The following is a 27919-nucleotide window of genomic DNA, read 5'->3' as shown; positions in this document are numbered from 1 at the left end:
ACATTGTGATAGTGTCTTTTATCACGATATAGTCTGAGTTATCATTTATCTTTTAAATTTTCATTGTTTTATGAACATTCAAACTGTGCTTCATTGGAAAAACACTGTATTCATGAGTTATAAATTACAAAGAAAATTCCTAACTTAATGAGGAAAAACAATTATATTTTTGCTTAATAAAATAAATTAGTAAATGAAGCACTAGGACCTTTTGTCCTAAATATTAGCTTCAGTTGTACCCATTAAAATACTGTAAGGCTCCATTTCTAGTGTATAAGCTAAGAACATCTTTTACTTTCCTGAGAACACAAAAAGTATAAATAAAGGGATTATAAGTTATGAAAAATTATTATCAGACCATATCAATAATAACTGTTGTAAAAATAAGTAAAATGTTCACCATTTTTAATTATGCACATGACATTCTCAAGGTGCAGATGACCAATTCCCAAGTCTGAGTTTCAAGGTGCAGGAAAATGGGACTATTCACTGAGAAAATAGAATTTTTGAAAATTAGATACATTAGCAAAAAACTATGTTACGTAAGTAAAAATTAACTGAAAATATAAGATTTTATAGCTTTAAAATCTATTATAATTTTGGTTATCAGGAACAGGGCTCTAAATTAACTTTTCTAAATTTGTTAATATTATTGACTCTTAAGGTTCTTCCAGTTATACTGTATTACAGTTGGTCTCTGCTGCAACATCATTCTGTTTAGGTGTACCAAAATTTTTTAAGGGCATTTGTGAATGCCCTTATCTGTGAAAAGCACTTAACAGTTGTACATAGTGTTAGAGCTGTTTATTCCACATTAATTAGATAATTATCTTTTAGGTATTCTCAGACCTTATTTTTAAAAACATGGATTTAATTCTTCTTTGTTAAATAGGATAAATTAGTGGCAGAACAGTGATTTCCAAGAAAAGTTATTAAAAAAATTATTTAATTATCATTTCAAACGAGATATTTAATTATCATTTCAAACAAGGCAGTTCCAACATAGAATAGTAAAGAAATCCCAAATCTTTAAAAAATACAAACGAAAAGTTTGTGGGCTAGAAGCAGTACTTAATTACAAATTTCAGGGTAATTTGATCTTATTTAAATTATATTCTTGTCTGACATCAGCATATGCAATTTGTCATGTGCAGATAAGTCAAGAAAATTTATTAAACATTGGTATAAATATAAAACTTTTCCGAACTATTTTTTATAACCGTCAAAATCTCATTAAATGTCAGATCAAAGATGTAAATGAGGCTTGACAAAATGAATTCCAGATGCGTACATCCTATGTAAGCTAGGCTGTGCTAGTATGTACAAATAAGCTGTTGAGAGTTTTCTAATGCTTAATGATAGCTATCTTGAGTGATGTAATACAGAGGAATATAATTATTAGATTAATCGTGTGACTAATATTACTGAGAAATAAACACAGCAGCTCATTGGTAGTAGTGCTTTAGAATGAAATCTTACAGGAAATAACTTCAGGAACTGTCTAAATGTAAGCTCAGATACTTGATTAGTGTGGAATAGAATATTTTCCAGGAATGTTTATAATTTCAATTGCTAAACAGTAACACACAAAGAAACTCAATGGTTATGGCATCAATTCTTTACCTGGTGAAGACAAAGTAAATTTATCATTTCATACTTCGTATTTTTTGCTTTTATTGGTTTTGGTGTAATGTGCAGAGAATGAAATTTAAGTAAATTTCTTTAACAATAGTTTTTTTGGTTTGTTTTATAACTTATTAGTTATGAGTGAGAGAATAAAAGAAAGAAAATAAAATTTTTTCTTTTTAGTGCTACAATCTAGATCTTCTGTAGAAGTGACAAGGGGAAATGGACAAACACAGTTTGAGTCTAAATATTTTACCTTTTTAGAGGAAGGATGGTTAAGTAAATGTAGGAAGTACAAAATGACAGTTTTGGAATAGCCTTTACCTTTCAAGCTAGAAAGTTTAAGAGAAATGATAAGAGTTCATCATTTAAATTTTTAAAACTTTCATTAGGTTCTCATCAAAGTGTTTTCAAAGAACCAAAAGGATAAATTCAAGGACTCAGCCTTGATTAAAAATTTGCAATGTTGAAGTCCATACTTGAGCCTTGAGTTTTATAAATAGTGATAAATTTTGTCTTGTGTATTTTAAAATTTTCTATTCAAACTGGATCTTGAATAAACAAGCTGTGTAGAATGATGTTTCTCAACCTTGGCAGCATATTAGAAACACCTGTAAAACTTTTAAATGTCCAGATCTGAATCGATGGGAGAGCGACCCAGGTATATGCAGTGTTAAAAGTATCACAACTGACTAATGTGCTGCCATGTTTGAAAACCATCAATCTAAGTTTTTTCCTTTTGTTTGTTTCCACTTCCTAACTCTAGTTAAAGTGATATTGGTAAAAGGAATGGGCAGTTTATAATCAGTTTTTTCTGTATTAAAATAAGCACCAAACAATTCAATGAACGTTGTAAAAACATTCTTTAAAGGAACCAATTTTTTTCAGTTCAAAAACAAATTGCTTGATTTTTATCAGCAGAACGTGGCTTAGGTAAATAAACTTGGTTGGGCAAATCATTTTATGTCTCTGGACATGCTTTTTTTCCTATAAAATAAGGTAGCAGAACCAGGTAGTGACTTCCAATCACTGTTCTATACCCTGCCCTACGTAACGGAAGTATGAGTTGTTTTTCCAATTTAAAAACCTTCAGTAATTTTTTTCTGCTACATATGGCATTACATTCTGGTTTTACATTCTGGTGCTATATTTGTATTCAACTTATCTAGTTTTTAAGTCCGTACTGGCTTGCTGATAATATTTGGTATCTCTGGAGCATTTATCTCAATGCTATGATAGGTGATGGGTATTAAACAAGCTCTTTAATCAAATGTATGATTTCAGCTCTCTCTTTTTGTCTTTTGTGATTTTTGCCTTAGTTGATAATGAAAACTCTCCAATTAAACTTTTATATTGGGGTTTTGGGGAGATGTGAAAATAACACACCTTACATAATATGTACAGTATGTATTTGTTTAGTAGGTTGTGTGTATTATGAAATTTGATCCTCATAAGGTAGGTATGCATGCTATCACAGTTCCCTGGAGAAATTAGGTGACAGTGTGTGTGTTGTCACTGTAGCACTCAATTTCATTTGTTTGCAATACCTGGTAGTGCTTCTTTGCTAATGGAAATGTGATCTTAAGCTGGATAGCGAAAATGTGTTTGCCTTTTAATTCCAAAGGCCAGGAACTCATAAATAAACAGAAATGAGGAGATTAGTTACTATGTTCCTGTAAAGCCAGTGATGTAAGAGTAGAATGAGCACACTGCTTTGTTTTAAGCTACCATTATTCATCTATGTATAGTCTCTAAGACTTATGAGACATACTATATTAGGTGGCTTTGGGGTTTTTTTTATGGTTAAAATTCTTTGATGTCTTTTGCTAGTGTCTTCAGATTTTGAGGTGCTAATTTTTATAATATTTCAGAGCTTTAGTTTTATATGTCAGAAAATCGAGATAATGCCCTTTGGATTTTTTAGCAGAACACTAACGTGGTATGTCATATTTTTATTATAATTAAGAGTTTATATCATAGAATAATGCAGTTTAGGCACATATTTGAATAATTAAGATAGATGTGGGGATGTGCATATATTATGTGATTATATTAATGAAGTCTGTTTTTGTTTAAAGATGAAACCATCATTTCTCCCCTAAATGCGAGGGCCACCTCAGTCGTTGCAGTCTCCTTTCTCTTCCTCCTTCCACCTGACCCCCAACACTTAAATAATACTTAGTGGAGTGACATTAATGGTTCATGTCATTTTAAATACTTGAATTCTTTAAATTAAAGCACGTTTATTGAGTGGCATTTAGCAATTTTAACAATGTCCAGCATCAAACATTTTAGGAGAGGAAAGAACAGTAACACATCCAGTGGAAACACATCCAATGGCATTTCAAGAGGCAGAAGGTAATTATTAAAATTAGAATATTTTAAGTTTGAATAAGATTCCATGTTGACCAGCCTTGGAGCCTGAAGCAAATTATGCTTAGGGTACTCACGAAAGCTGGCCTGGAGAGATGGGTCAAAGCATTGACTACCAGTTTGGTGCTTGACCACATTGACCTAAGCTTGCGATTGGGAAGGATAGCACCATAATCAATGTTAGGATAAAGAACAACCTATGAGCACCATGTCAGAGAGATCTCTTTTTATATTCTACTGCCAGTGTCAACTTTAAAAGTGTTTGTAAAGATAAAGGAGTTACTATAAACCATATAGTTGAGGCTCCCAAATAGCTTAGAAGCAACTAGAATATTCATTAGATGGGATCTTTATTATAATGCTTAGCAAGCAGAGCATTGAAATCAAATAACTTCACTTGTAATAAAAGACTGTATCCTCTCAGATAAACAACACACCCTTCTCTTATAGTAAGTTCTTATTTTAGTCAAATCCCTTATGGCTATATATTTCTGACTACTTGGTAAAGATGATTTTAGTATAATTGGTACTGTTTGTTTAAAACCTGTCTGTTGTGACTTGTTCCTTTACAAACCATCACATTTCAAGCTCTTAACTGAGAAGTAACACTTTTTTTTCCTAAATAAAACAAATTGAAATATGTGAGTGGATATTTATTCCACTATGTAAAAAAAAATATCACTTTTTAAAAGGCTAGTATCCCTTTGGAAATTTTGACTGCTTCAAAGAGGGCAAAAACCTGGTAACTATAAGAGCCTCTTGATTTAAGAGGTTGGTGCGTTAAAGGCATTTTCTTGATCACCATTTTATTTCTAATGTGAAAAAAAATATTTTAGATGCAATTTTAAGCTGACAAACATTGAAATACTTACTTATATACACTTGCAGAAATGTTACCTAAGTTTACTGAAGTAAAACAGAATGATTCTCCTTCTAAAGAGAAAGTGAAGGTAAGTTAATTCTTCATTTTTACCTTAGAATTTAAAAATGACATATGTTATAACTCACTGGTATAGTAGCTTTATGCACAGTAAGGGGGAATTTCTCAAAGGTAGGAGGCGAATGGTAGTTAGGATTTCTCAAGATACAGCTTGTAATTACCAGCTATTTTAGGACATCCATGTTTGATTGATTAGTGGTTGATGTGCTTTGAAAAGGATAGAAGTGATTTTATTTTATCTTTTACTAATTCAGGTTGTTATCTTCATGAAACTTTTAATCCTTGTACCCATCCCAAATAACAAAACTATAGGCATATACTTTTGTTACATTACAAACTTATTTAACAGCATCTAACTAGGTTAGGGGAATACAACATAAATAACATTGAAAGAGCTCTTAAAGGAGCTCTAAGTTGCAAGAAGACACAAACAATTAAGAGATTGTATGATTAGTGCTATAATAATCTATATTCAGAATTTATTGAAAATGAAAAAGGAACACACACACATTACCTGAAGGAGGGAATGCTTACAATGGGATTTACATTACGGGGAAAGGGAAGAAGTGGTTACTATATTGACATACAGATGAGGGACTTATTTTTTAAACAGGTAGAAAGTAGCCTAAAGAGAGGCAAAAAGGCACAGGAGGTGTGTTCAGGGAAACGGGCGGCAGAGGGTATTTGTAAGGGATTAGTAGGCTTGAGAGATATAACAGGGAGAGCTTTGAACACCTAGGTGAAGTGTTAAAAATATTTAATTTGGTAGGCAGGAGTGAGCTCTCAAAGGCTTTTGAGTAGAAAGAAGATACAGATGGTCTGTCGTGCCATAGGTACTAGTGGAATCAGAAAAATTATATCAAGTTATGAATGAACTTTGGAAGCGTTCTCAATATGTAGCGTGTAGAATGCTGCCTTTATGATCTGTTCGTGGCCACAAATTTTTCAGTGTTGCTCACTGAGGAACAGAATGCCCATTTATGATAAAAGGGAATATATTTATAGGACCATGAATACGTGTGTGTGTGTGTGTGTGTGTGTGTGTGAGTGTGTGTGAGAGAGAGAGAGAGAGAGAGAGAGAGAGAGAGATTTTTTTGCTGATTTAAACCTCAGCATTTGACTTTTAAGCTTTGGGCTTGGATCTGTCTACATTATTGTTAGAATAAACACTCCTATGGCATTAATTTTATTCAAGTTAGCATAGATATTCAAACACTTGCCTTCCCTATTCAGTACTCTAACCCCTTCATTAAACAGAAGAGAAAGACTGTCTTATTCACCTATGTACTATCTACAGCTCAAAGCTTAGTATATAAGGTACCTGGCTTTGGTACCATACTTCGCTTGCCACTGAATAGATGTGAGATTTTAATTAAGTTGCTTTCATTATATCTAAGTCCTATTATAAACTGTAAATGAGGATAATAATTATATTGAACTCAAAGGATTATTGTGAAAATTAAAAAGCTGTATAAAGGGCTTAGCCTTATGCCTTGAACATCATAAGCATTAAATAAGTGTTAGCTGTTTTACAGCTTTTACTTAATAGTTAGCTGAGTGCTGAATCAGAATTTGTTGATAGTCCTATGGGTTGACCATCATGTGGTTTTAACTCCCTGCCCCTCTTATGTCTAATTCAGTAAGGAAAAAAGAGTAAAAGTGGATATGTCTCTAGATTTGGTATAAAGCTAAGTTTTTATTTTCAGTAGATCACAGGAAAGCGTTTGAAAATAGCACTGTTTAATAACATGTAAGTTTATGTATACTAGTAAGTAAGGTCATAGGCTTTAACTAACTCTACTTATAAGCAATATAATGGCCAAGATATTTCTTTATAAACCTTAGTTTGCTCATCTGTAAGATAGAAATAATTATACTGTATAAGTTTGTGTGACTTAATATATTCACAGGTAGTATTAAATTATATTCTTTCCTCTTGTGTTTCTATTTTCTTAGTTATATTTGTGTAGTTAAAACTGAAAGGTAATTTTATTTAACTTTGTCTCAACAGATACAATCTTCTATACAAGATACAATCTCTTGTTCTACTACTCTTGTTTATCAGACCATGCATTCAAGTGGAATACCACCAAATCACTGCCCGTTAGCACTTATTCATCAAGAATTAGAACATTTACAGAGTGTGAAAAACATTTCACCCTTACAAATCCTGCCTCCCTCAGGTAAGAAATTAATAAGTGAACGACTAAAATTGAGAAAGTGACTTCTAAATCTGTATATGAAAATGCTAAGGTTATCTTAATTGTTATGTATCTGGGATACTGAAAATCAACTAGTAAATTCCTGGTTAAAATAATCACTGAGGCACACTGTTATAAATTACCTGCTTTATACCCAAAGGTACTCTTTACATTTGAATGAAAAATTATATGTACAGTTCACATGCAGCTTTCATATACATTATATACATTGATGTGTGGGCCATACATTAAAACCTGTCACTGCTAGAGGCCATACTACCAAGTTCTGAGCAGACTTGGGAAATGTTGCTCTAATTTCTATGACATCTATGTCTATATGGGTTGGAAAGGTGGGATGGAATAAGGAAAAGATAGAGATTCCATAGGCAGAGGAATAAAGTTATATGCATTAGAAATAGTTTACAAGTTAAGGAAACTTGGATCAGAAACGCTTGCCTAATGGTGGTTCCTATTTACCAAAAACATCTTCCAAAGCTGGCTGACTTTATATTGTTAGATTAATTTGACTTTATAAATATCTTGTCTGTTAGTCTTGTCAGAAGTGAAAGTATTGCCTGTCTCACCATGGTTCTCCTGGGGATGTATGGCACAAAGGAGACTTCTGATATTGATGAGCCCAGCCTAGCGGAGTACCTGAACCTTGAGACTCTAATGTATTCAGGCCTAACTAAAGGAGGTGTGGATACTCCTTATCCATGCCGCCATCCCTCTAGGCTGCTCCCTGGTTTCCACTTGGCCTTCCAAGGGCAGGGGTTTCTTCAAAGCAGAAGAAACTTCTAAGCTGTTTTTACTGCAGCATAGAGTAGGAGGATCAGAGAGGTTTTGATCCTCCTTTATTGCTTCCAGTAAAACAGCTCCCTACTATTCTGTGTTTGAGTATTCCATTTTGTATTTAACTTGAGATATAGCTCTTCATTGTGGAGAAGGGAGTGGAGATCAAGAGAGAAAATATCGAAGGCAACACTGGAGGGCATCCCAGGAAGAAGAATAAACAAAGATCCAAAGTGTCAAATATTTATATCCTTTTTTGGAAAAAGATTTTCAAGATACTCAGGAGAATAACTGAAGATGTACTGGTTCTAGGTCATGAATTAACTGTGAATTGCCAGTGCTACATGTGGGTCTTTTATTTTGTGCATAAGTAGCTTCAAACAAGAGCATAACAAAATCAAATTTTATATTTAGGAAGAGATTGCTGCTTACTATATGGAGGTGGGTTAAGATAAAGATGCTCTGATGTAGTTGGGCCAAGTAGGAAGCTGAGTTCCATAGTCTAATAAAGAAATTATGAGGACCAAAACTAAAGTAGTAAGTATAGAAAAGATGTGGATAAATCAGATATTTTTGTGGCAGAATTGCTAGGCTTTGTTAGAATGAATGTCTTACCAGGGTATTATACAACAGTTGGGTTGCAGAAAAGAGGCAGTGCTCATTTTGGACATGAGAGGTGCTGCAGAATATCTAATTGGAAATATACAACTAGAAATAGGTTAGAACTGATGGGGTATAAGAAGAACTATAATTTAAGAATTACCAGTATGTAAAAGCTACTTGAAGCCATGAGGAGTGAGTGAATGAATGAATCAATGAATGAATGAAAACACCCAGGAGAATGTGTAGGGCAGAAAGAGAAAGGTCAGGTCAAGGACAAAATTATAGGAAACAAAAACTTCCTCAGTAAAAGTACGAAAAAATAAGTTAAAAGATGTAATCAAAGGTAAAAGAAGAAAGAAAATTGGTACAATAGAAGTCTAGAAATAGGGTTTTTTAGGAGAAAATCGTCAAGAGGATCACATACTACAAAGCATTAAAGTAGGATATGGAATAAGGAGAGGATTAAAGTTGGGAATGTGAGATTTTTTTGCATTTGCAAAAAGCATTTTTAGTGGCCTTTGTAATTGGGGCAGAAGACAGATTGTTGTAAATAGAGAAGTAATGGAATCTGAGTATAAACCAGTCTTTCAAGAAGTTTGTTGATTTTTTTTTTGTAAGACTGAGAACAGTTGTTTTGTTTTGAGTTTTTGAATCGGAGAGATTTGAACATGTTTGAAGTTCGATCAGAAAGAACACGGGTAGGGAAAAGTTTTTATTTTCATTATACTGAGTTCATAGAAGAATGGTAGGGATAGCCTTGAAGAATAAAGACAATGAAAAACAATAGAATGCAGTGAAGATGGTCTTTTGTTTAAGAAAACATCCTACCTATGAAAAGTCAGGCTTTAAATATCTAAGTCTTCAGTCAGGATCAGTTTATTGTATTCCTTCCATTTCTGTTTACCTGTGATTGTAAGTAACATAATATTGTGTAAAGGGAGGGCTTGGATGATGCTTGTAGAGAGGCTGGCTGTTCTGCATGCACCAAATTTTCCAGAAGCAAAGTGGTTTGCATTTGCCAACTGCAGGTGGCACTATCCCCAAGGGAATCTGCAAGTAAGCTATAAAATGTATATAGATTTTTCCTTTTCTGGAGTTTAATCTTGATGGAAATAAATTTGTTTTGGTTAAACCTTTAATTTAAATAATGAAAGTAAAAAAATTTTTACTAAAGTTTTCTTAACAAAAAAATAACTTAAAATATTAAAGTAAAAGATTTTAAAATTGAATTTTTAAGTGTTACTAGTTTTCTTCAAAACCTCTGCCACTGTGTCTACATGAACTGAAAGATGTCTAATTTTCTTCCTTAAAATAAGTTTTTAGTCACAAAGGATTACTACCTTATCCTTACAACTTAATCTTTCCCAGCTCATAAAAATCTTTACTTAATTGTATCAAGATTTTGTAAGAAAACAAATACTTATGCTGTCATATTAATGTAAATTAGCATGGCAAATGAAAAGGAAAATCAAATCTAGTAGGAGAAATAAACAACTGGAGTACAAACTAAAAATAATGTTCCCTAAAAGATTAAGCAAAAATGAAATTTAAGGAGGTAAGGAAGGCAGAATTACCTCTCTCTTTGGCAGATGTGTATTTTACAGAATAAGTATCATTTGAGCTGGATACTAAAGAAGAATAAGACTTATCTATGTATATCTAGGATTGGAAGGTATTTTGTATGGTGAAAGCAACATGGCTGAAGGTATTTTTAGGTAACCAATAATTCAATGTGATTAAAGCTTTGGTTGGATAAACAGGAATACAAGGAAATTAATTTGGAAAAGTATACTAGGTCCAGATCATAAAGAAACTTGATCTCTAGGGACTTTGGACATAATGGTATTGGTATAGTCAGTAGGGAGCCAGTGAAGGTTTTTTTTGAGCAAAGGGTGTGCCTCAATGTCATTAATCGGCCATTATATTGGTCACTTAGAGGAATGGGGCATAAAGACCAGAAAAGGGGAGACCAACCGGGCTGTTGCAAAGATAGGGGGAAAATGAATTAAAGTGATGGAAGGAAAGAAAAAGGGAAAGTTGAAAGAATTACAAGGGTACAATGAGCAGGTCTGCAATAGATGAATGTATGTTAAGTTTTAATAACAAAGGAATATAGCTTTGGTGGTTCAGAGGATACTAGCCTGATACTGGTCCAGGTTGATAGACAGATGTCTGAGGAAATGAGTTTTGTAGTGTTTTGAGTACCAGAGGGTCATCATCCACATGAAAATATTTTTCAGAGTTGGACCCTTGACATACTTCCTAGACTTCTGTGACACTATTCCCTTGACCATCCCATTTCTGGATGTTCCCTACAGATATCTCTTATCTACCTACCTTTAAATGTTGATAATACACCCTTAAGCATTTTTTACCTCAGGGCTTTCCATCCTAGTTCCAAAGCATAGGTTTACTAAGCTTGCAGCTCTCAGAGCAATAGGCTTGGAGCCAACTTCCCATTTACTCAGGTGTCCCATACATTGATCTTTTCCTGCCTAACATGACATGTAAAAGATTGGAAGGCAGTGATCTACACACTCCTCCAGGATGATCTCCTTGGTGTCTATGACTTCTAGTATCATTTTTACAACTCAAGCATCCAGGCCCCAGGCATATTTATACAACTCTACTAAACATCTATTTTTAAACGTCACATAGGCATGTCAAACACAGCATGTCAAAACTGAATTTCCCCCTTTTAATCCCAACGTTTAAATCTTTCCTCTTTAATTCTTGATAATAGCACTTGCCTGCACCAACCAACTTAGTCAGCAAGCTGAGAGCCATTTAGAATTTATTTCTCTTGACATATAAACTTTCTACTTCTTAAATAATACTTGGCCCCAAACAGAGAAGGAATGTAGTTCTGTACTTAAATAGCTTTCCTCCCTATTTTTCCATTCCTTTTTGAACTGAAGAAACAGATACATTGGGCCATATACATTTAAACTTTGTTCTTTATTCACACATCCTTTGGCAGTGTTCTGTTTCACACACACACACACACACACACACACACACACACACACACCCCGCCCCCATGCCCACGCCTAGTCCTTAATGTTCCTCTCTTTAAGCCTCAACTTCAACTACTGTGATTTATCCAAAGAATCAGTCAAAGGATTGATGGTGGGAGAAGATTAAATACAAGTTCCTACAGTATATAAGTGGCCAGAATTTTGTGAGCTTGAGTCAATTAACAAAGATAGCAATTCAGTTTTCATTAAACTCCTCTGCCCTTTTGCCACTAGTTAGGACCTATAGACAAGAACTAGAGAAAAATGAACCAGAAATGACCAAATTAAGTTTTATGTATCAGGGTACTCTTGATCAGAAATGACAGAAAACTCAGATCAAATTGGCTTAGACAATAAGGAATTTCGTTAGCATACATAACTAGTAGTCCCAGGGTAGGTCAGTCATTTAGGCATGGTTTAACCAAGGCTCAAGCTCTCTTTCTGTAGTTATCTTCACCCATAATAAATGAAATATTTGTATGAAAACTTAACAATGAACAGGATTGCATTGTTCATTCTCTTCACCTCAGAGCCGAACCAACCTTTGCATTTCTTACTCCTGTCCCCTCAGCAGCTGTTATAGATGTCTGGTGTCTTCTTTCATTCTTTGTATTTTTTTTGTTTTCAATTTGGCCACCAGATTACATTTTCCCCGGAAGTCCTACGTTGGCTTAGGACTTGACTTCTCTTTCCTACATGACTCCATCTCTGGGGCTGAGGCCAGTCTGCACACTGGAGGACTGCTGTACCATGGGCACAAATAAAATAGATTTTGGTGGGTGAGCCTCACACAATGTGGCTGACCAAAAAAAAGCAGGGTGGTGTGGGGGTGGGGGACAAATAAAGAAAAGAAAAAGAAATAGAGGAGGTAAATTTCAAGTGAAAAGTATTTATTTTACAGTATAATGGTTCCTAACTGAAAGTTAAGAAGCATCAAAAAGTTAGTCATTTTGTTTTCACAGTTTCTGACCTAGAGGGGGGAGAAAGTCATTCTGGACAAGCAAGATGAAACATCTTGATTATACTGTTCTAAAAATGTGTGCCTTTAGGTGATTCTGAACAACGCTTAAATGACCTAACTGTGATGCCTCAGCCTCGTGATAATACAGTGGTGTTAGATTCTGAATGTCAAGTTCCTGTGCAGAAGGTAAGAGTAATTATTTTTTTTTTCACAAATCTTGAAGGGATTTAAAATATGGAAGTGGCATGCATGAGAGGTATTGTAAGCCCTAACTTGAATGAGATTTTGGATCTCAAAGCCTAATTTTTGCCTATTTTTTTTTAAAGTGACACCCTTCCCTCTTCCTCTACCATCAGTTCCCATGATTGTATTTAACTGTAAATTCTATAATGCTGGTATTTGCCAGCTGTTCCCAATGCTTAGCACGTAGTAGGAACTAAAATGTTGAAATGAAAGCTGAAGGAGGAATGGGAGTGTGTGGCTTGTTCTCTTCACAACAAACTGTTTCCATTCTTGACATTATTTCCTGCCCTTGCTCCCTCACTATCACAGTACACTCACTTTTTGAAAAGACAGGGTCCAGAATTTTGGTACCAGAAGAGATCTTTGAGAATTAGTCTTTATGAATAAATTGGCTGAGACAGTTCAAGCTTCTTGTCCAAATAATAGCTGAGATTAAAACAAAACATTTCATCAAACTCTCAACTGCTTATCTTTTTACTTAGAAGTCCTAGCTTTGCTGTTCTTTTCTTATTTACTTCTGCCTCAAGAAAAGGCATCCTTTTTTTTTTTTTTTAAAGATTTTATTGGGGAATTGGGGGAGGGCAACAGACAAGTTGCTGTCCTTTTGTTCTTCAGTCTAGTTGTGGAGGACGTCGCTTCACTGGCCCATGTTGGTATTATCATTGCGCTCTTCCTGGGTAAGGCAGATCGGTCGCCGGTCACTGGACGGCCGCTCATGGCAGCACTTGGCAGCTCACGCTGGCTGCCGGCCTCTCACGGTAGCTTACGGGAGCCCACTAAAGCTCCACTGCAGCCTATGCCGTCGCCGGTGACTCACGGCAGCCTAGCTCTAGGTTGAGCTGTTGTTCATCATCTTAGCTGTAGAGGGCGTAGCATCACTGGCCCATGTGGGATCCGAACCGGGGCCCTGCTGCTCAGAGCTGTCGTCCCAAGCCAACTCTTCACCAACATGCCACTTGGCCAGCCCAAAGACATCCCTTTTTGCTGAGACCAACTCATCTATCTCTGTCCTCAGTTTTTGTTTCATTCAACAGATTTATTGTGGAGCTCTCCTGCCATCTCTGTAGTCTCTAGCGATTATTCCTTTTGTCTTATTTTCTCACTGCTTGTTTACATCTTAAACCAGGGTAGCAGCTATAGCATTGTTGACATTTTGGGCTGGATAAGTCTTTGTTGGGGGTAGGCCTGTGCATTGTAAGATGCTTAACAGAAACCTTAACCTCTACCCATTAGATGCTAGTAATACCCTTTCCCCCACCCCCATATGACAACCAAAAATGGCTATTGACATTGTCAGATCTTTTCTGGACAGAGGGGGATCACACCCAGTTGAGAACCGATGCCTTAGTTTTACTTATCTTCTAGCTGCTCTTCTATCCTTGTAATTTGCCCTATCAGAGGAACCAATGATCTCTAAAATTGCTTACTCCCTCCCCAAAACTTCAGAGGGTGAGAGAGAAACCAGGGTCTTTACTACTTCTCTCTGACTGAACATTCACTATGATGATTTCAGTTATAGACTCAAATATACAACTCCAGACCTCACCTCTTGTAACTTTTCATCATTTTTTATAACTCTCAGTCCCCTACAGCCAAGGAGCTGCTAGATTCTTTGGGTTTTACTTTCAAGATGTCTCCTTTCCACTTCCACCTCATAAAGCAGGCCTGATTGTCTTCAATCTGAGCTCTCTTTAACATTCATACCTGTTCCGATTAACTTGAAACCCTCCTTGTTCTAATCCATACCACTTTTAGCATTTTCACATTATTCCTCTTCATATATTACTCTGATCATATTACTCATCTGTATGAAATCTTCAGTGGGTTCTAACTTTTCTCCAGAATGAAGACTAAACACTGTTATATTATCACCCCAGTCTAGCGTTTCAGTCTTAGCTATATGCCTTGTAATTCATTGAAACTGAACTACTCATTTCTTCCCAGCTACTTCTAGTAATACATTTAATTATGTTCTTTCTTCAATGAGGAATGTTTTCCATCCTCATCTCTGCCTGTCAAAAGTCTTCTTGTTCTCTGGTACCTGAAAAACTGCCCTGTACTCCAAACCCACTTAAGAACTTTTCTGTTTTAGGGTTTGCCAAAATTTCATTCCAGTTAAACAAATTTCAGTCACAAAGCCAGAGACCAGGGTTTCATCCTCCTTTTTTTTCCAATTAAACATACTACCAGGTATTACCTGTTCTGTTTCAAATCTCTTATCTGAAGGTGAGATTCTTTAACTGACTTGAGTAGTCAAATGAACTCTGGAATTGGTATTTAGGCTCTTCAAGAGTAGGAACAAAAACAACTTTTATTGACAATATAATGTAAGTAAACATCATCTTCAGGCTTTCATATTGATTGCATATCAATAATAAAGCTTTGGGTATGTTCCATTAAATAAAATATATCATTAAGATTTTACTTTACAAAAAACTTTTTAATGTGGAACTGGAAGATTTTAAACTATTGGGCAGCACTGAGCTAGACCATGGCATATCTCGTTTATGAACAGTGGTCACAATCAATTAATTTACTCTTTTTTTTTTCTTTAAGATTTTTTTTTTATTGGGGAACAGTGTTGGGGAATTGGGGAAGGGGAAAATCCAAGTTGTTCTTCAGACTTAGTTGTGGAGAGCGCAGCTAGCTCAGCTCCCAAGTCCAGTCGCCATCCGGCCGCCCTTCGGCAGCTCGCACCCACTCAGCTCAAGGTGCTGTGTTCAATCTTAGATGTGGATGGGTGTAGCCACCATCCCATGTAGGAGTCGAACCAGCAACCTTGTTGTTAGGAGCACATGCTCTCACCAGCTGAGCCATCCTGCTACCTGTTGGCAGCTCAGCAGCAGCTCAGCTCAGGCGCAGCTCACTGGCATATGTGAGAATCGAACCAGCGACCCTGTTGCTCAGAGCTCACACTCTTAACCAACTGAGCCACTCAGCTGGCCCCAGTTAATTTATTCTTGATAACAAAGAACAGAAAAATAGTTATGTCAGCAAATGCTCAAAAAATTACTGTGTCATTCTTATGGTGTCATCTTACTTTGCCTCTTTTTAATCATTTGTATGTTTGCTTTTTTATTTCCCTAGAGGATTATATATATTTTCATTATAGCGACAGGTTTATTTATTTTTATATTGCTTGCAGATTGTCATACCCTGAATACATGTTTTACATTGAATTGAAATAATTGTCAAGCATGTTATTTTAATTTGGTCTTAGATGAATAATTGAATTTAGCTTACCTGTTTTTTATATTTTCATATTTTTTCTGACTTGAGTGAACTAACTTTTTAAAGCTTAGTAAAATCACATGAAGCCTTTGGAGTTTTAATTTGATCTATTACTGTATCAAAAAATATTGTTTTCCTTACAAAATTTGGTTGACATCTGTAGACATAGACTGAATCAAATATGTGTTTTAGGATATAAAGATCAAGAATGCAGACTCTTGGAAAAGTTTAGGCAAACCCGTCAAAACTTCAAGTGTACTGAAATCCTCAGATGAGCTTTTCAACCAATTTAGAAAAGCAGCAATAGAAAAAGAAGTAAAAGCTCGAACACAAGAACAAATACAGAAACATCTGGAACAAAATACAAAGGAACCAAAAGTATTTCAAGAAAGTCAGAGGTCTGTAATTTACTGGGTTAAGGAGACCTTGGGAGAGATCTAGACATGTATTAAAAATACATTAAATTTCTGTTTTGTCAAATAAGTATGATTCAGCTATTTAGTAGAGCACAGCAAAGTATAACTGCAAAAAGAATTTTTATTGATATTTTTATTGATAAGTAGTAGTCTGCTTTGGAGAGGGTAGAAATAAGTTATTTATTATTATTATTTTTTAAATATTTTATTGGGGAATTGGGGGGAGGGAATGGTGTTGGGGAATTGGGGAACAGCCAAGTTGTTGTCCTTCAATCTTAGTTGTGGAGGGCGCAGCAAGCTCAGCTCCAAGACCAGTTGCGCTGCTCAGCTCAAGGTGCCAAGTTCAGTCTTTAGTTGCGAGCGGGCATAGTCCAACACCTCGAATAGGCAGCCTTGTTGTTAGAGGAGCACATGCTCTCACCAGCTGAGTTTTCCTGCCACCTGTTGGCAGCTTCAGTGGCAGCTCAGCTCAGGCACAGCTCACTGGCCCATGAGAGAATTGAACTGGCGACCCTGTTGCTCAGAGCTCACACTCGAGCAAGCTCTTAACCAACTGAACCACTTGACCGGCCCTAGAAATAAGTTATTGATTAAGCTATTAAAGATACTAATATTACTAAGTTATAAACATATAATTTTCCAGAAATGTTTTAATATTGTTTCTATTGTATGTATAAGAAGATAATGATATACCTTGGTCACAGCTTAGCAAAACCTTCTCTTTGTTTATATAGATTGCCCTATGTAAAATTTGACTTCAAATACAAAGTTTAAAAACGATATCATAGCCTTTTGAGCTTCCTTAGCTCGGCCCTCTCCAAACTCTTTGGCGTGTACTTTCTTTTCTAATAATGGCCCTGAGCCATTCTCTACTGTTCGGGCCACTTCTGTTTCTTTGAAATGTATTTTTTTCTTCTAATAAACTGTCCTTTACTGCAACTTAAAAAAAAATTGATATCATAACAGATGAAAGGGGTACCTAGAACATTGTTTTATATTTGTCATTTAATAACATATCTTTGTAATAACTTTTAAGGAACTTGAAACCTACGTTGAACTGTACTGTTTCTTTCAGAGACCCTGGCTTCACTCTAGAATCTTTTCCAAATAAGATGCAAAACAAGTGCCTTGGAGAAGAGCAGAAAGTACATCAACAATCATTGGAAGCTCAGGATAAACGTAACCTCTGGCTTCTCAAAGACCGTAATTTAGCAAGGGAGAAAGAACAAGAGCGGAGGAGGAGAGAAGCAGTAAGTGAACTTGATTTAGTTGACTAAATCTGACAATGAAAGGATTTAACAGAGCATTGTCTTTCACACGTTCAAAGATGTATTTGAGGTAGTTTTTCAGTGACAGTGGAATTACCTTTTTAGTGAAGATCAAGTCCTAAAATCAGAGCCTAAAATAAAATTTTCACAGTCAAAAGATACAAAGTCAAAAGACACAAGCATAGACAAAAGACATTCTGGAGCTGCTAGACTATGTGGGTTCGAATCCTGGTTCTGCCATTTACTAGACTTAAACCTCTCTGTGCTTGAATTTCTTTAAAAAGGGGGAATAATAATGCCTATTGTGAAGATGAAATGAATTCAGATGTATTACGCACAGAGGAAAATGCCTGGCACGTAGGTAAAGTGATTTATCACTTACTGTTATTACTCTTGAAAAATTTATAAACCATGTATGAATTGTGGTTAAAAGATCTGCCATCTGTCCCAGGTCAGTATTTCTTTAGTTGAACATTCGATGAAGACGTTCACATGCATTATGTCAATTACATTTTAATAAGATTGGAAATAAAAAAATAAATTGATTTATGTTTAGGAGTCCTAATATACAGAAAATGATCGTTTAAAAACTGGAATTGACTCCTTCTCTTACCCATGGATTTAGAAGTGTATTTAATTAACTCAATAATTACCAAAAATTGGGGAATTTTCTGGCTAGTGAGTGATTTCTAATTGAATTCCATTGTGGTCAGACAACATACAATGTTTGTCTTGAATTCTTTTAAATTCACTGAGATTTGTCTTATGGCCCAGACTATAGTAAATACTCTGAGTGCACTTGAGAAGAATGGGTCGAGTATTGAACAGGCCAAGTTGGTTGATAGTGTTGTTCAAGTTTACTATGTTCTTTCTGGATTTCTGCCTACTTGTTCTATCAAATATTGAGAGAGGGGCATTAGTATCTATGATTATATAATTGTAGATGTCTTTTTGTCATTGTAATTCTATCAGTTTTATTTCATGTATTTTGAAGCTCTATTATTAGGTGCCTAAACATTTGGATTGTCATGTCCTCTTGGTTAATTGACCCCTTTTCATTAAAAAATTATCTTCTTTATTCCTGGTAATGTTTACCCAGAAATATAACCACTTCACCTATTTTTTATTACCATGTTGGCATGGTGTAAAAATTATTTCCATCCTTTTACTTTTAAACCTGTGTTTGAAAAGTGAGCTTCTTGCAGGCAATGTGTAGTGAGGTCCTGCTTTAAAAAAAAAAAAGAAATCCAATCTCTGCCTTTTATAAGACTATTTAGATGATTAAATTAAATATTATGAAAATGGTTGCATTTGAATCCATCATCTTGCTATTTCTTTTGTTTGTCTCATCTGTTGTTATCTTTTTTCTTATTTTTTGTATTCTTTTAGATTAAGTATTTTTTTATGATTCCATTTTATTTCCTTCATTGGTTTATTATCAGTAACTTTGTTATTGTAGTGGTTGCTTTAGTGTATATTTTAGCTCATCACAGTCTTCCTTTGAGTTGTTATACCACTTCATGTTCAGTATAATAGCTTTCAATAATGTACCTCCATTTCTTCCCAGCCTTTATGCTATTGTTTAAGCAGTCAAATTACCTCTAAAAACTTTAATAAGAAATTTACCTATGTGGTTACCATTTCCAGTGCTTTTCGTTCATTTGTTTGGATCCAGATTTCCAAATGGTATAATTTCCCCAAAGGACTTCCTTTTAACATTTCTTGTAGTGTGAGTCAGCTGGTGGTGGATACTTTCAGCTTTTGTATATCTGAGAATATCTTTATTTGGCCTTTTTTTTATTATTAATAGATTTTATTTTTTAAAGCATTTTATATTCATAGCAAAACTAAACCAAAAGTACAAAGAGTTCCCACTTATTACTCTCCTTCCCTCATCAACATACAACCTCCCCTGCCATCAACATCCCACATTAGTTAACAAAATCCATGAGCCAACATTGATAAATTATGTCAACTTTAGTTTATGAAACAAAGTCCATAGTTTCCACTAGGGTTCATTCTCTGTGTTAACATTTTTTTACGGATTTTGACAAATGTATAATGACATAGTGGTGGCAAACACCAACCATTATACTACCATCAGAATAATTTCCCTTTCCTAAAAGTCCCCTGGGCTCCCCCTATTCCTGCCTCCCTCCCTCCTACTCCTGCCAACAACCGCAGATCTTTTTTTATCTCCATTTATGCCTTTTCTAGAATGTCAGATAGTTGAAATCATACAACACTTAGTCTTTGCAGGTTGGCTTTTTTCACTTAGTAATTTGCATTTAAAGTTCCTCTGTGTCTTTTTGCAGCTTGACAGTTCATTTCCTTTTAGTGATGAATGTCCATTGCATGGATGTACCACAGTTTATTCATTTACCTATTAACAGACATCTTTATTTTATTTATTATTATTTTTTAAAGATTTTATTGGGAAATTGCAGAAGGGGAACAGTGTTGGGGAATTGGGGAAGGGAAACAGCCAAGTTGTTGTTCTTCAGTCTTAGTTGTGGAGGGCACAGCTAGCTCAGCTCCAAGTTTAGTTGCCATCTGGCCGCCTATCTGCAGTTCGGGGCTACTCAGCTCAAGGTGCCGTGTTCAATCTTAGTTGCAGGTAGGCGTAGCACACCATCCCATGCAAGAGTCAAACAAGAAACCTTGTTGCTAAGAGCACATGTTCTATCCACTGAGCCATCCTGCCACCTGTTGGCAGCTCAGCAGCAGCTCAGCTCGGGTGCAGCTCACTGGCCCTTGTGGGAATTGAACCAGCAACTCTTGCTCAGAGCTCGCGCTCTTAAGCTAACTCTTAACCAACTGAGCCACTCGGCAGGCCCCAGACATCTTTATTTTTTATTTTTTTATTGGGGAACAGTGTGTTTATCCAGGAACCATCAGCTCCAAGTCAAGTAGTTGTTTCAATCTAGTTGTAGAGGGTGCATCTCAGTGGCCCATGTGGGAATAGAACCGGCAACCTTGGTGTTATGAGCACTGTGCTCTAACCAACTGAGCTAACCAGCTGCCCCTTACCAGACATCTTGATTGCTTATAGCAATTATAATAAAACTGCTTTGACATTTAGTGGGCAGGTTTTTGTGTGGACATGTTTTCAACTTGCCTTCATTTTTAAAAATGTTTTTTTGCTGGACATAGGATTCTGGATCGTTAGGGTTTTTTCCAGTACTTTAAAGATGTTCTTTCACTGTGTTGCTTGCTTGGTTTCCAATGAGAAATTTGATATCTTTGTTTCTCTGTATAAAACATGCCTTTTCTCTGGACACGTTTAATAGTTTTATTTATCACTGTTTTTAGCAATTGCTTTCTTCATATTTCTTGTCCTGTGTTGATCATATTAGAGATGTAAGCCTGGAAAAGTTTGGGGGATTATGTCTTATTTTTTTTGTACCCTCTTTTTCTCCTTTCAGTGACTCCAGCTACTCATGTATTAGGCCACTTGAAGTTGTCCCACAGCTCAGTGGTACTCTTTTAATTTTTGAGTTCTTTTTTCCCATTGCTTTTCATTTTGGATAAATTCATTAATCTTTTCTTCAATGTTCAATCTGCTGTAGATTCCATCCAGTGTAATTTTCATCTCAGAAGTTATAGTTGTCATCTCCAGAAACTTGATTTGGACCTTTTTTTATATTTTTGTATCTCTATTAAACATTTGAACGAATGGAATACAGTCATGAAAACTGTTTTTGATGGGCTTCTCTGCTAATTCTGACATCTGTGTCAGTCCCAAGTTAGTTTCAGTTGATTGATTAGTCTCCTCTTTGTGGATGTTTTTCTGGTTTCTTGCTTCCTGGTCATCATTGATGCCAGGTGTTGTGACTTTTACCTTGTTGGGTGCTGGATGTTTTTATAATCTTGAGAAAGACATATTAATTACTAGGACATACAGGAGCATTAGTTTGAGAAGAAAAAAGCCATTGGCTTTGGCTGTCGAATTGATTATAATACAAATGAATTTCTTAGGAAAAAGTTTGTCAGCTTTTTTTTTATAATACTAAGGTAGAAACAAATTTAGCAGTGTTGTAACATATGGTGGAGCTTACTTTAAAGCAGTGTGGTTTTATAGAACTTTCTACAATGATAGAAATATTCTTTATGCAATCAAATAAAAATAGCGACTTGTCACATATGGCCATTGAGCACTTGAAATGTGGCTAATAAATTTTACTTAAGTTCTTCTTTGATGATCTAGAATTTTCCCTGTTGGTACTCAAAAGGGCCTGATTTCAGTCACACGTGATTTCTCAGCAACATACTTGCCACCTAACAACCCTAGGTCACCTGATATAATTTCTCATACCCCAAGCACTTTTCTCGAACTTCAATAGACCCAGAACTCACTGAAACTTGACTAATAACGCCATATCTAGCAGCTTGATAACTACCATTATTGACAACCTGAACTCTTTTATGTTGCTACTTACTACTTGACAGATCTATACTCTGAAAAGTTGCAAAAACCCAGAAGAGCTCTCAAGAGTTCACTTCATGCCAGTTCCTTTGACCAAGTTTTTTTATCTTAAATTTGAATGGCTGAAGTGTATATTAGGACCACTGAGAAAGGAATATTCAGGCTATGGTGTCAGCTGCAGAGAACATTAGTATGTAAACTGTGGTATCGAAGGTTAATTGGTGTAGAGAACATCCAGTTACACATCAATAATTATTGCACAAGTGCAGATTTTAGTCAGGATACAAGAGAATTTAAAATAAATTATCTTTAAATAAAAACATTTTATTACTCGTTCTTGGAATTTTGCAGTATGTTTAGATACTTTTAGGAGTATCATGATATTTCAAGTAGGACAATATAACCTCTCCTATTGGAGGGTTAAAGTAGAATTTTTAGGGAACTATCTGGGCAAGACATTTAGCATCCTACGAGCTGGCATTAGGAAAGTAGCCTGGGTTAAGATTTAAGAATTTATCCTTTTCCTCTCTAAGGCATATTTAAGGAAATTTTTTAAAATATTTTTTTAATTTTTCAATTATAGTGGACTTACAATATTATATTAGTTTCAGGTGTACAACACAGTGATGAGACATTTATATAACTTATGAAGTAATTACCCCAATAAATCCAATACCCATCTGACAACATACATAATTACAATACTACTGACTATATTCTCCATGGTATACTCTTCATCCAGTGACTATTTTCCAACTACCAATTTGTACTTCTTTATCCCCTCTCCCACTTCACCCATCCTCCCAACCCCGTCCCCCAATCCAGTAACCATCAAAATGCTCTGTGTATCTATGAGTTTCCTTCTGTTTTGCTTGTTCATTTATTTGGTTTTTTAGGTTCCACATATAAGTAAAATCATATAGTATTTGTCTTTGTCTGACTTACTTCTTATCATAATACCCTCTAGGTTCTTTCATGTTGTCACAAATGGTAAGATTTCATTTTTTTATGGCTGGTTAATATTCCATTGTATGTGTAACACACCTTCTTTATCCAATTGTCTATTGATGGACACTTAGGTTGCTTCCATGTTTTGTCCATTGTGAATAATGCTGCAATGAACATATGGATGCACATGTCCCTTCAAAGTAGTGTTTTGGGTTTTTTTGGACAAATACCCAGAAGTGGAATTACTGGGTCCTTCTTTGTCTCTTATTATATATAGTCTTTGTTTTAAAGTCTATTTTGGCTGGTATAAGTATTGCTACTCCAGCTTTTTTTTTAGTTTCTATTTTCATGAAATATCTTTTTCCATCCCTTTACTTTCAGTCTGTGTGTGTCATTCGATCTAAAGTGAATCTCTTGTAGGCAGCTTATGTAAGAGTCTTGTTTTCTTATCCTTTCACCCATTCTATCTTTTTTTATTTTTAAACTTTATTGGGGAAAAATGTGTTTTGTGGGGAACAATGTGTTTTTCCAGGACCCATTAGCTCCAAGTTAAGTTGTTGTCCTTCAATCTTAGTTGTGGAGGGCGCAGCTCAGCTCCAAGTCCAGTTGCCATTTTCAATCTAGTTGCACGGGGCATAGCCCACCATCCCATGTAGGAGTCAAACCGGCAACCTTGTTGTTAAGAGCACAAACTCTGTAAACAACTGAGCCATCCAGCAGCTCAGCTCAAGTCATTTTCTTCAATCTAGTTGTAGAGGGCACACACAGCTCACTGGCCCATGTGGGAATCGAACCAGCAACCCTGTTGCTTAGAGCACAAGCTCTAACCAGCCGAGCCACCCATCCACCCCACCTATCCTACCTTTTGACTGGAGCATTTAATTCATTTACATTGAAAGTAATTGTTGATGTATATGTAGTTATTGCCATTTTATTCATATTTATTTATCTTTTTTTCTTAATGAAGTCCCTTTAACATTTCTTGTAATACTGGTTTGGTGGTGATGAACTCCTTTAGCTTTTCTTGTCTGGGAAGCTCTTTAGCTGTCCTTCGATTCCAAATGATAGCTTTGCTGAGTAGAGTAATTTGATTCTCTGCTTCATCTAATCTATTATTGATTCCCTCTAATGTAATCTTTATTTCAATTATCGTAGTCTTCATTTCTGACTGATGCTTTTTTATGTTTTCTATCTCCATTTTTATGTTTCCAGTCTTTGTTGAAGTTGTAAGATCATTGAGCATCCTTATAACCAGTGTTTTGAATTCTGCATCTGGTAGATTGATTTCTCCATTTTGTTTAGTTCTTTCTCTGGAGCTTTGTTATGTTCTTTTATTTAGGACATGTTTCTTTGTCTCTCCATTTTTGGCTGCATCCCCCTGTTTGTTTCTAGGTATTAGGTAGAGCTGCCATGTCTCCTGGTCTTACTAGAATGGGCTTATGTAGTAGGTGTCCTGTGGGGCCCAGTGGTGCAGTCTCCCTGGTCACCTGATCCAGGTGCTCCAGATGTGTCCCTTGTGTGAGTTGTGTGTGCTCTCCTGTTGCAGTTGAGCCTTGGTTGCTGTTTGCACGTCAATAAGAGGGCTTGATCATCAGGCTGATTGTGAGGGTTGTGAGGACTGGCCATGACTACAATGCAGGTGCTATTGTGCAGTGCTTCACCTTACAGAGCAGGATTCACTTTAGCAGGGTTCTTTCTGGTGCCTGTCCAGTCTGCCCTTTGGGTATGTTTTTTGTGGAGGTGATTGGGTGGTGTTCTGGTGTGGTCTGAAGATGGCTACCAGGTGTGTTGGTTCTGAGGCCTCTTGGGGTAGGGGCTCTGTTGCAGGCCAAGATCAGCCACTGCCTATGCCCTGCCCAGGGCCACTTGGTATGAGCTACAAATTGGTTTGCTGATGGTTACCACTTGTGCTGAGCCTGGAGGTGCCTGGGAGAGGCTAAGCTGTGAACCGAGGCCAGATGCTGCTTGTTTGGGGTCTGTGAACCTTTGAGAGATTTTAGGAAAGTCCACCGTATGAGCCAAGACAGGCTGTTTACATGGAAAAGCCACTGGAAGCAATTTGGGTAGGCCCCCAAGTTGGGTGGGCCAAGGTCTCAGGGAGTCACCAGAGTGAGGCAAACAATGTTAGCCAGGTTGATGGAGACTCAGTCTGCACCCTGGGGCGTGTTCAACAAAAGAACAATGGTGCCTGCCAGCACTTCTGCCTGGGAGAAAGCTGCCCCTCCAGCCCTTTCCCTGAGGCCAGACAATTCATTTCCTTTCTGTATGTCCCTGACACCTTTCAAACTGCTTCCCCACTGCTGGAGCTCAGAGCGAGCAGTGAGTCTGTCAACAAGTACATCCATGCTTGGGCCCTTGAAGAGGAGCACTCCAGCTGCCCTCTGTCTCACTCAGCCACAGTCTCCACTGGTTTTCATGTCCAAAAGTTGTGGGGACTTCTCTTTTGGCCCTGGAGTTCTGGGCTGGAGAGCCTGGTGTCGGGCTGTGACCTATGGCTCCTCATGGGGGACCTCCACAGCTGAGATAACTCCTCAATTTTTAACTGCTATGTGGGACTGGGACCAGCCAGTTCTGCATCCCTGACCCTCCTACCAGTGTCAACATGGCTTCTTCAGCATATTCTCAATTATAGGACTTCTGTTCAGATAGACTTCAGGTGATTCTCAATGATGGTTTTTCTGTAGTTTAGTTGTAATTTTGATGTGGTCACGAGAAGAAGCAAGCACAGAATTTATTCCACCATCTTAACCAGAACTCTATTTAAGGAAATTTTTGTAGTTTGTAAAAGTCACACATAACTTTTTAATGTTCTCTTAGTAGGTAAGTTATAATTACAAATCTTTTCCCAGATAATTAGTGAGAAAACTGATTCCCACCTGGGCAGTCAACAAATTGGTGCTTTTACCTACCACTCTGGGCTGTTACAGTTCACCAATAAAACAATTTTTTTTGAACTTTCACAGTTGGTGTCATTTCAGATGCCAGAGAATATCTAACCTATATCATAAGAGCATTTAGAGAAGGCTTCAGAATATAGTAAACATTTATTTCCTTTGTCTTAATTAGCCTTTTCTTTATGTTAGCTTATTTTTTAATAATTTTTTTAATTTTTCAACTATAGTTGACATACAATATTACATTAGTTTCAGGTGTACAACATAGTAATTAGACATTTATACAACTGAAAAAGTGATCACCCCAATAAATCTAGTACCCACTTGACACCATACATAGTTATTACAATATTATTGACTATATTCCCAAAGCTATACTTTATATTCTCATGACTATATTGTAACTACCAATTTGTACTTTTTTTTTTTTTGGGTACTTCTTTTTTTTTTTTTTAGCTGAGCCATCCTGCCACTTGTTGGCAGCTCAGCGACAGCTCAGCTCGGACCAGGAATCGAACCGCTGTTGCTCAGAGCTTGCACTCTTGAGCAAGCTCTTAACCAACTGAGCCACTCGGCTGGCCCCAATTTGTACTTCTTAATTCCTTCTCCCTTTTCACCCATTCCCTCCAATCCCCCTCCCATCTGGCAACCATCAAAATTTCTCTGCATCTATATGAGTTTGTTTCTGTTTTGTTTGTTCATATATTTTGTTTTTTAGATTCCACATATAAGTGGAATTATTGGGTTGTCAGAAAAGTCATGATGCATTTTTGCCACAAAAAACACAGAAAAAATGTCATGACTTTTCCAACAACCCAATATATGACATTTGTCTTTCTTGATTTGACTTATTTCACTTAGCACAATATACTTTAGCTTATTTTAAATGACTTTTTAGCATTTAATAAAAAACATTGTGCTAAGTGTTATACAGGCAATGTGGTTTGATCTTCATAAACATCTGCATATAAAAACTAAACTTGGTTAAATAATTTGCCTGAGGTTACACAGTTAGTAAGTGGCAGAATCAAGGAAAGCCCAAAGTTTTAATATTACATATTGTATAGTTCTCTCACATAGGTAAGATTGGTTCATGCACAAAATGATTTTATGTGTCTAGTGCTATGTTGGTTACAGAGATACATGAAACAATGTAATCTCAGTTCACCTTCTTATTAATATCTACTCTGTCAATACAGTTTTCTCTCATTTGGAGAGAAAGATTAAACTTGTTCTTAGTGTTCTTGTAAGTTTTAATTTTTATTTCTCACATATTTTAACAAAAATCAGATAGTATATGAACAGAAATTTAAAAATTATATACAAACTCACTATGTTAAATAAGTTGCATTCATACTGTATATGATCTGTTCCAAATGTTGCATATTCATGTTTATATAGATGTAATGAAGGCATAAATTTTTAAAGTAACATTTAAATTTTTTATTCTTTCCCACAGATGGCCGGTACCATTGATATGACTCTGCAAAGCGACATTATGACAATGTTTGAAAACAACTTTGATTAAAACTCAGTTTTTAAATTAACCATCAACTTAAAATGAATGATATAAAAGATTAAAATGCATGTGGCAAAATTATTGCTTCCATATACCAAGATACCAATCTTATGCTGTATTTTGACTGCTCTAAAACGATTAAACAATTTTCACTTACATTTCTTAACAGGTATATGTTAATTTTTTAAATGGCATAATTTACAGGAAATTTTATAATATTGGTTTGCTAGAAATTGAATTAAATTCCCAGATGTTATACATTTTATAAATAATTGTCTGCTATGTATATAGCCCCTGTCTTAGCAATGAAAATCCAAGAAATAGTCCCTTCTTGTTTAAAAATTAAGAATATATAAAGGTGTATCAAAAACATAGTTCTGTTGTGTTTTTAACTTTTAAATATTTGTCTGCCTTCAAAAATGTTTAGAATCTCTAACAAAATATTTGGTTTCTTGAGTGTC

At 35.8% G+C, this 27919-nt stretch overlaps 1 protein-coding gene across 1 annotated transcript in view; it reads left to right on the top strand.

Moving 5' to 3' along the window:
* BRDT (bromodomain testis associated) overlaps positions 1 to 27467 on the top strand; it is a 41583-nt gene extending 14116 nt beyond the window's left edge. Inside the window, 7 exon segments of the mRNA XM_019626977.1 lie at positions 4888 to 4949; positions 5745 to 5763; positions 6910 to 7122; positions 12602 to 12699; positions 16180 to 16385; positions 17479 to 17653; positions 27399 to 27467. Of these exon segments, the coding sequence (XP_019482522.1) occupies positions 4888 to 4949; positions 5745 to 5763; positions 6910 to 7122; positions 12602 to 12699; positions 16180 to 16385; positions 17479 to 17653; positions 27399 to 27467 (842 nt within the window).
* The last annotated feature ends 452 nt before the right edge of the window (positions 27468 to 27919 follow it).

This window comes from Hipposideros armiger, unplaced genomic scaffold (assembly GCF_001890085.2).
Source record: "Hipposideros armiger isolate ML-2016 unplaced genomic scaffold, ASM189008v1 scaffold_696, whole genome shotgun sequence".
Taxonomy (NCBI): Eukaryota; Metazoa; Chordata; class Mammalia; order Chiroptera; family Hipposideridae; genus Hipposideros; species Hipposideros armiger.
This window is presented reverse-complemented; position numbering and strand designations above follow the sequence as displayed.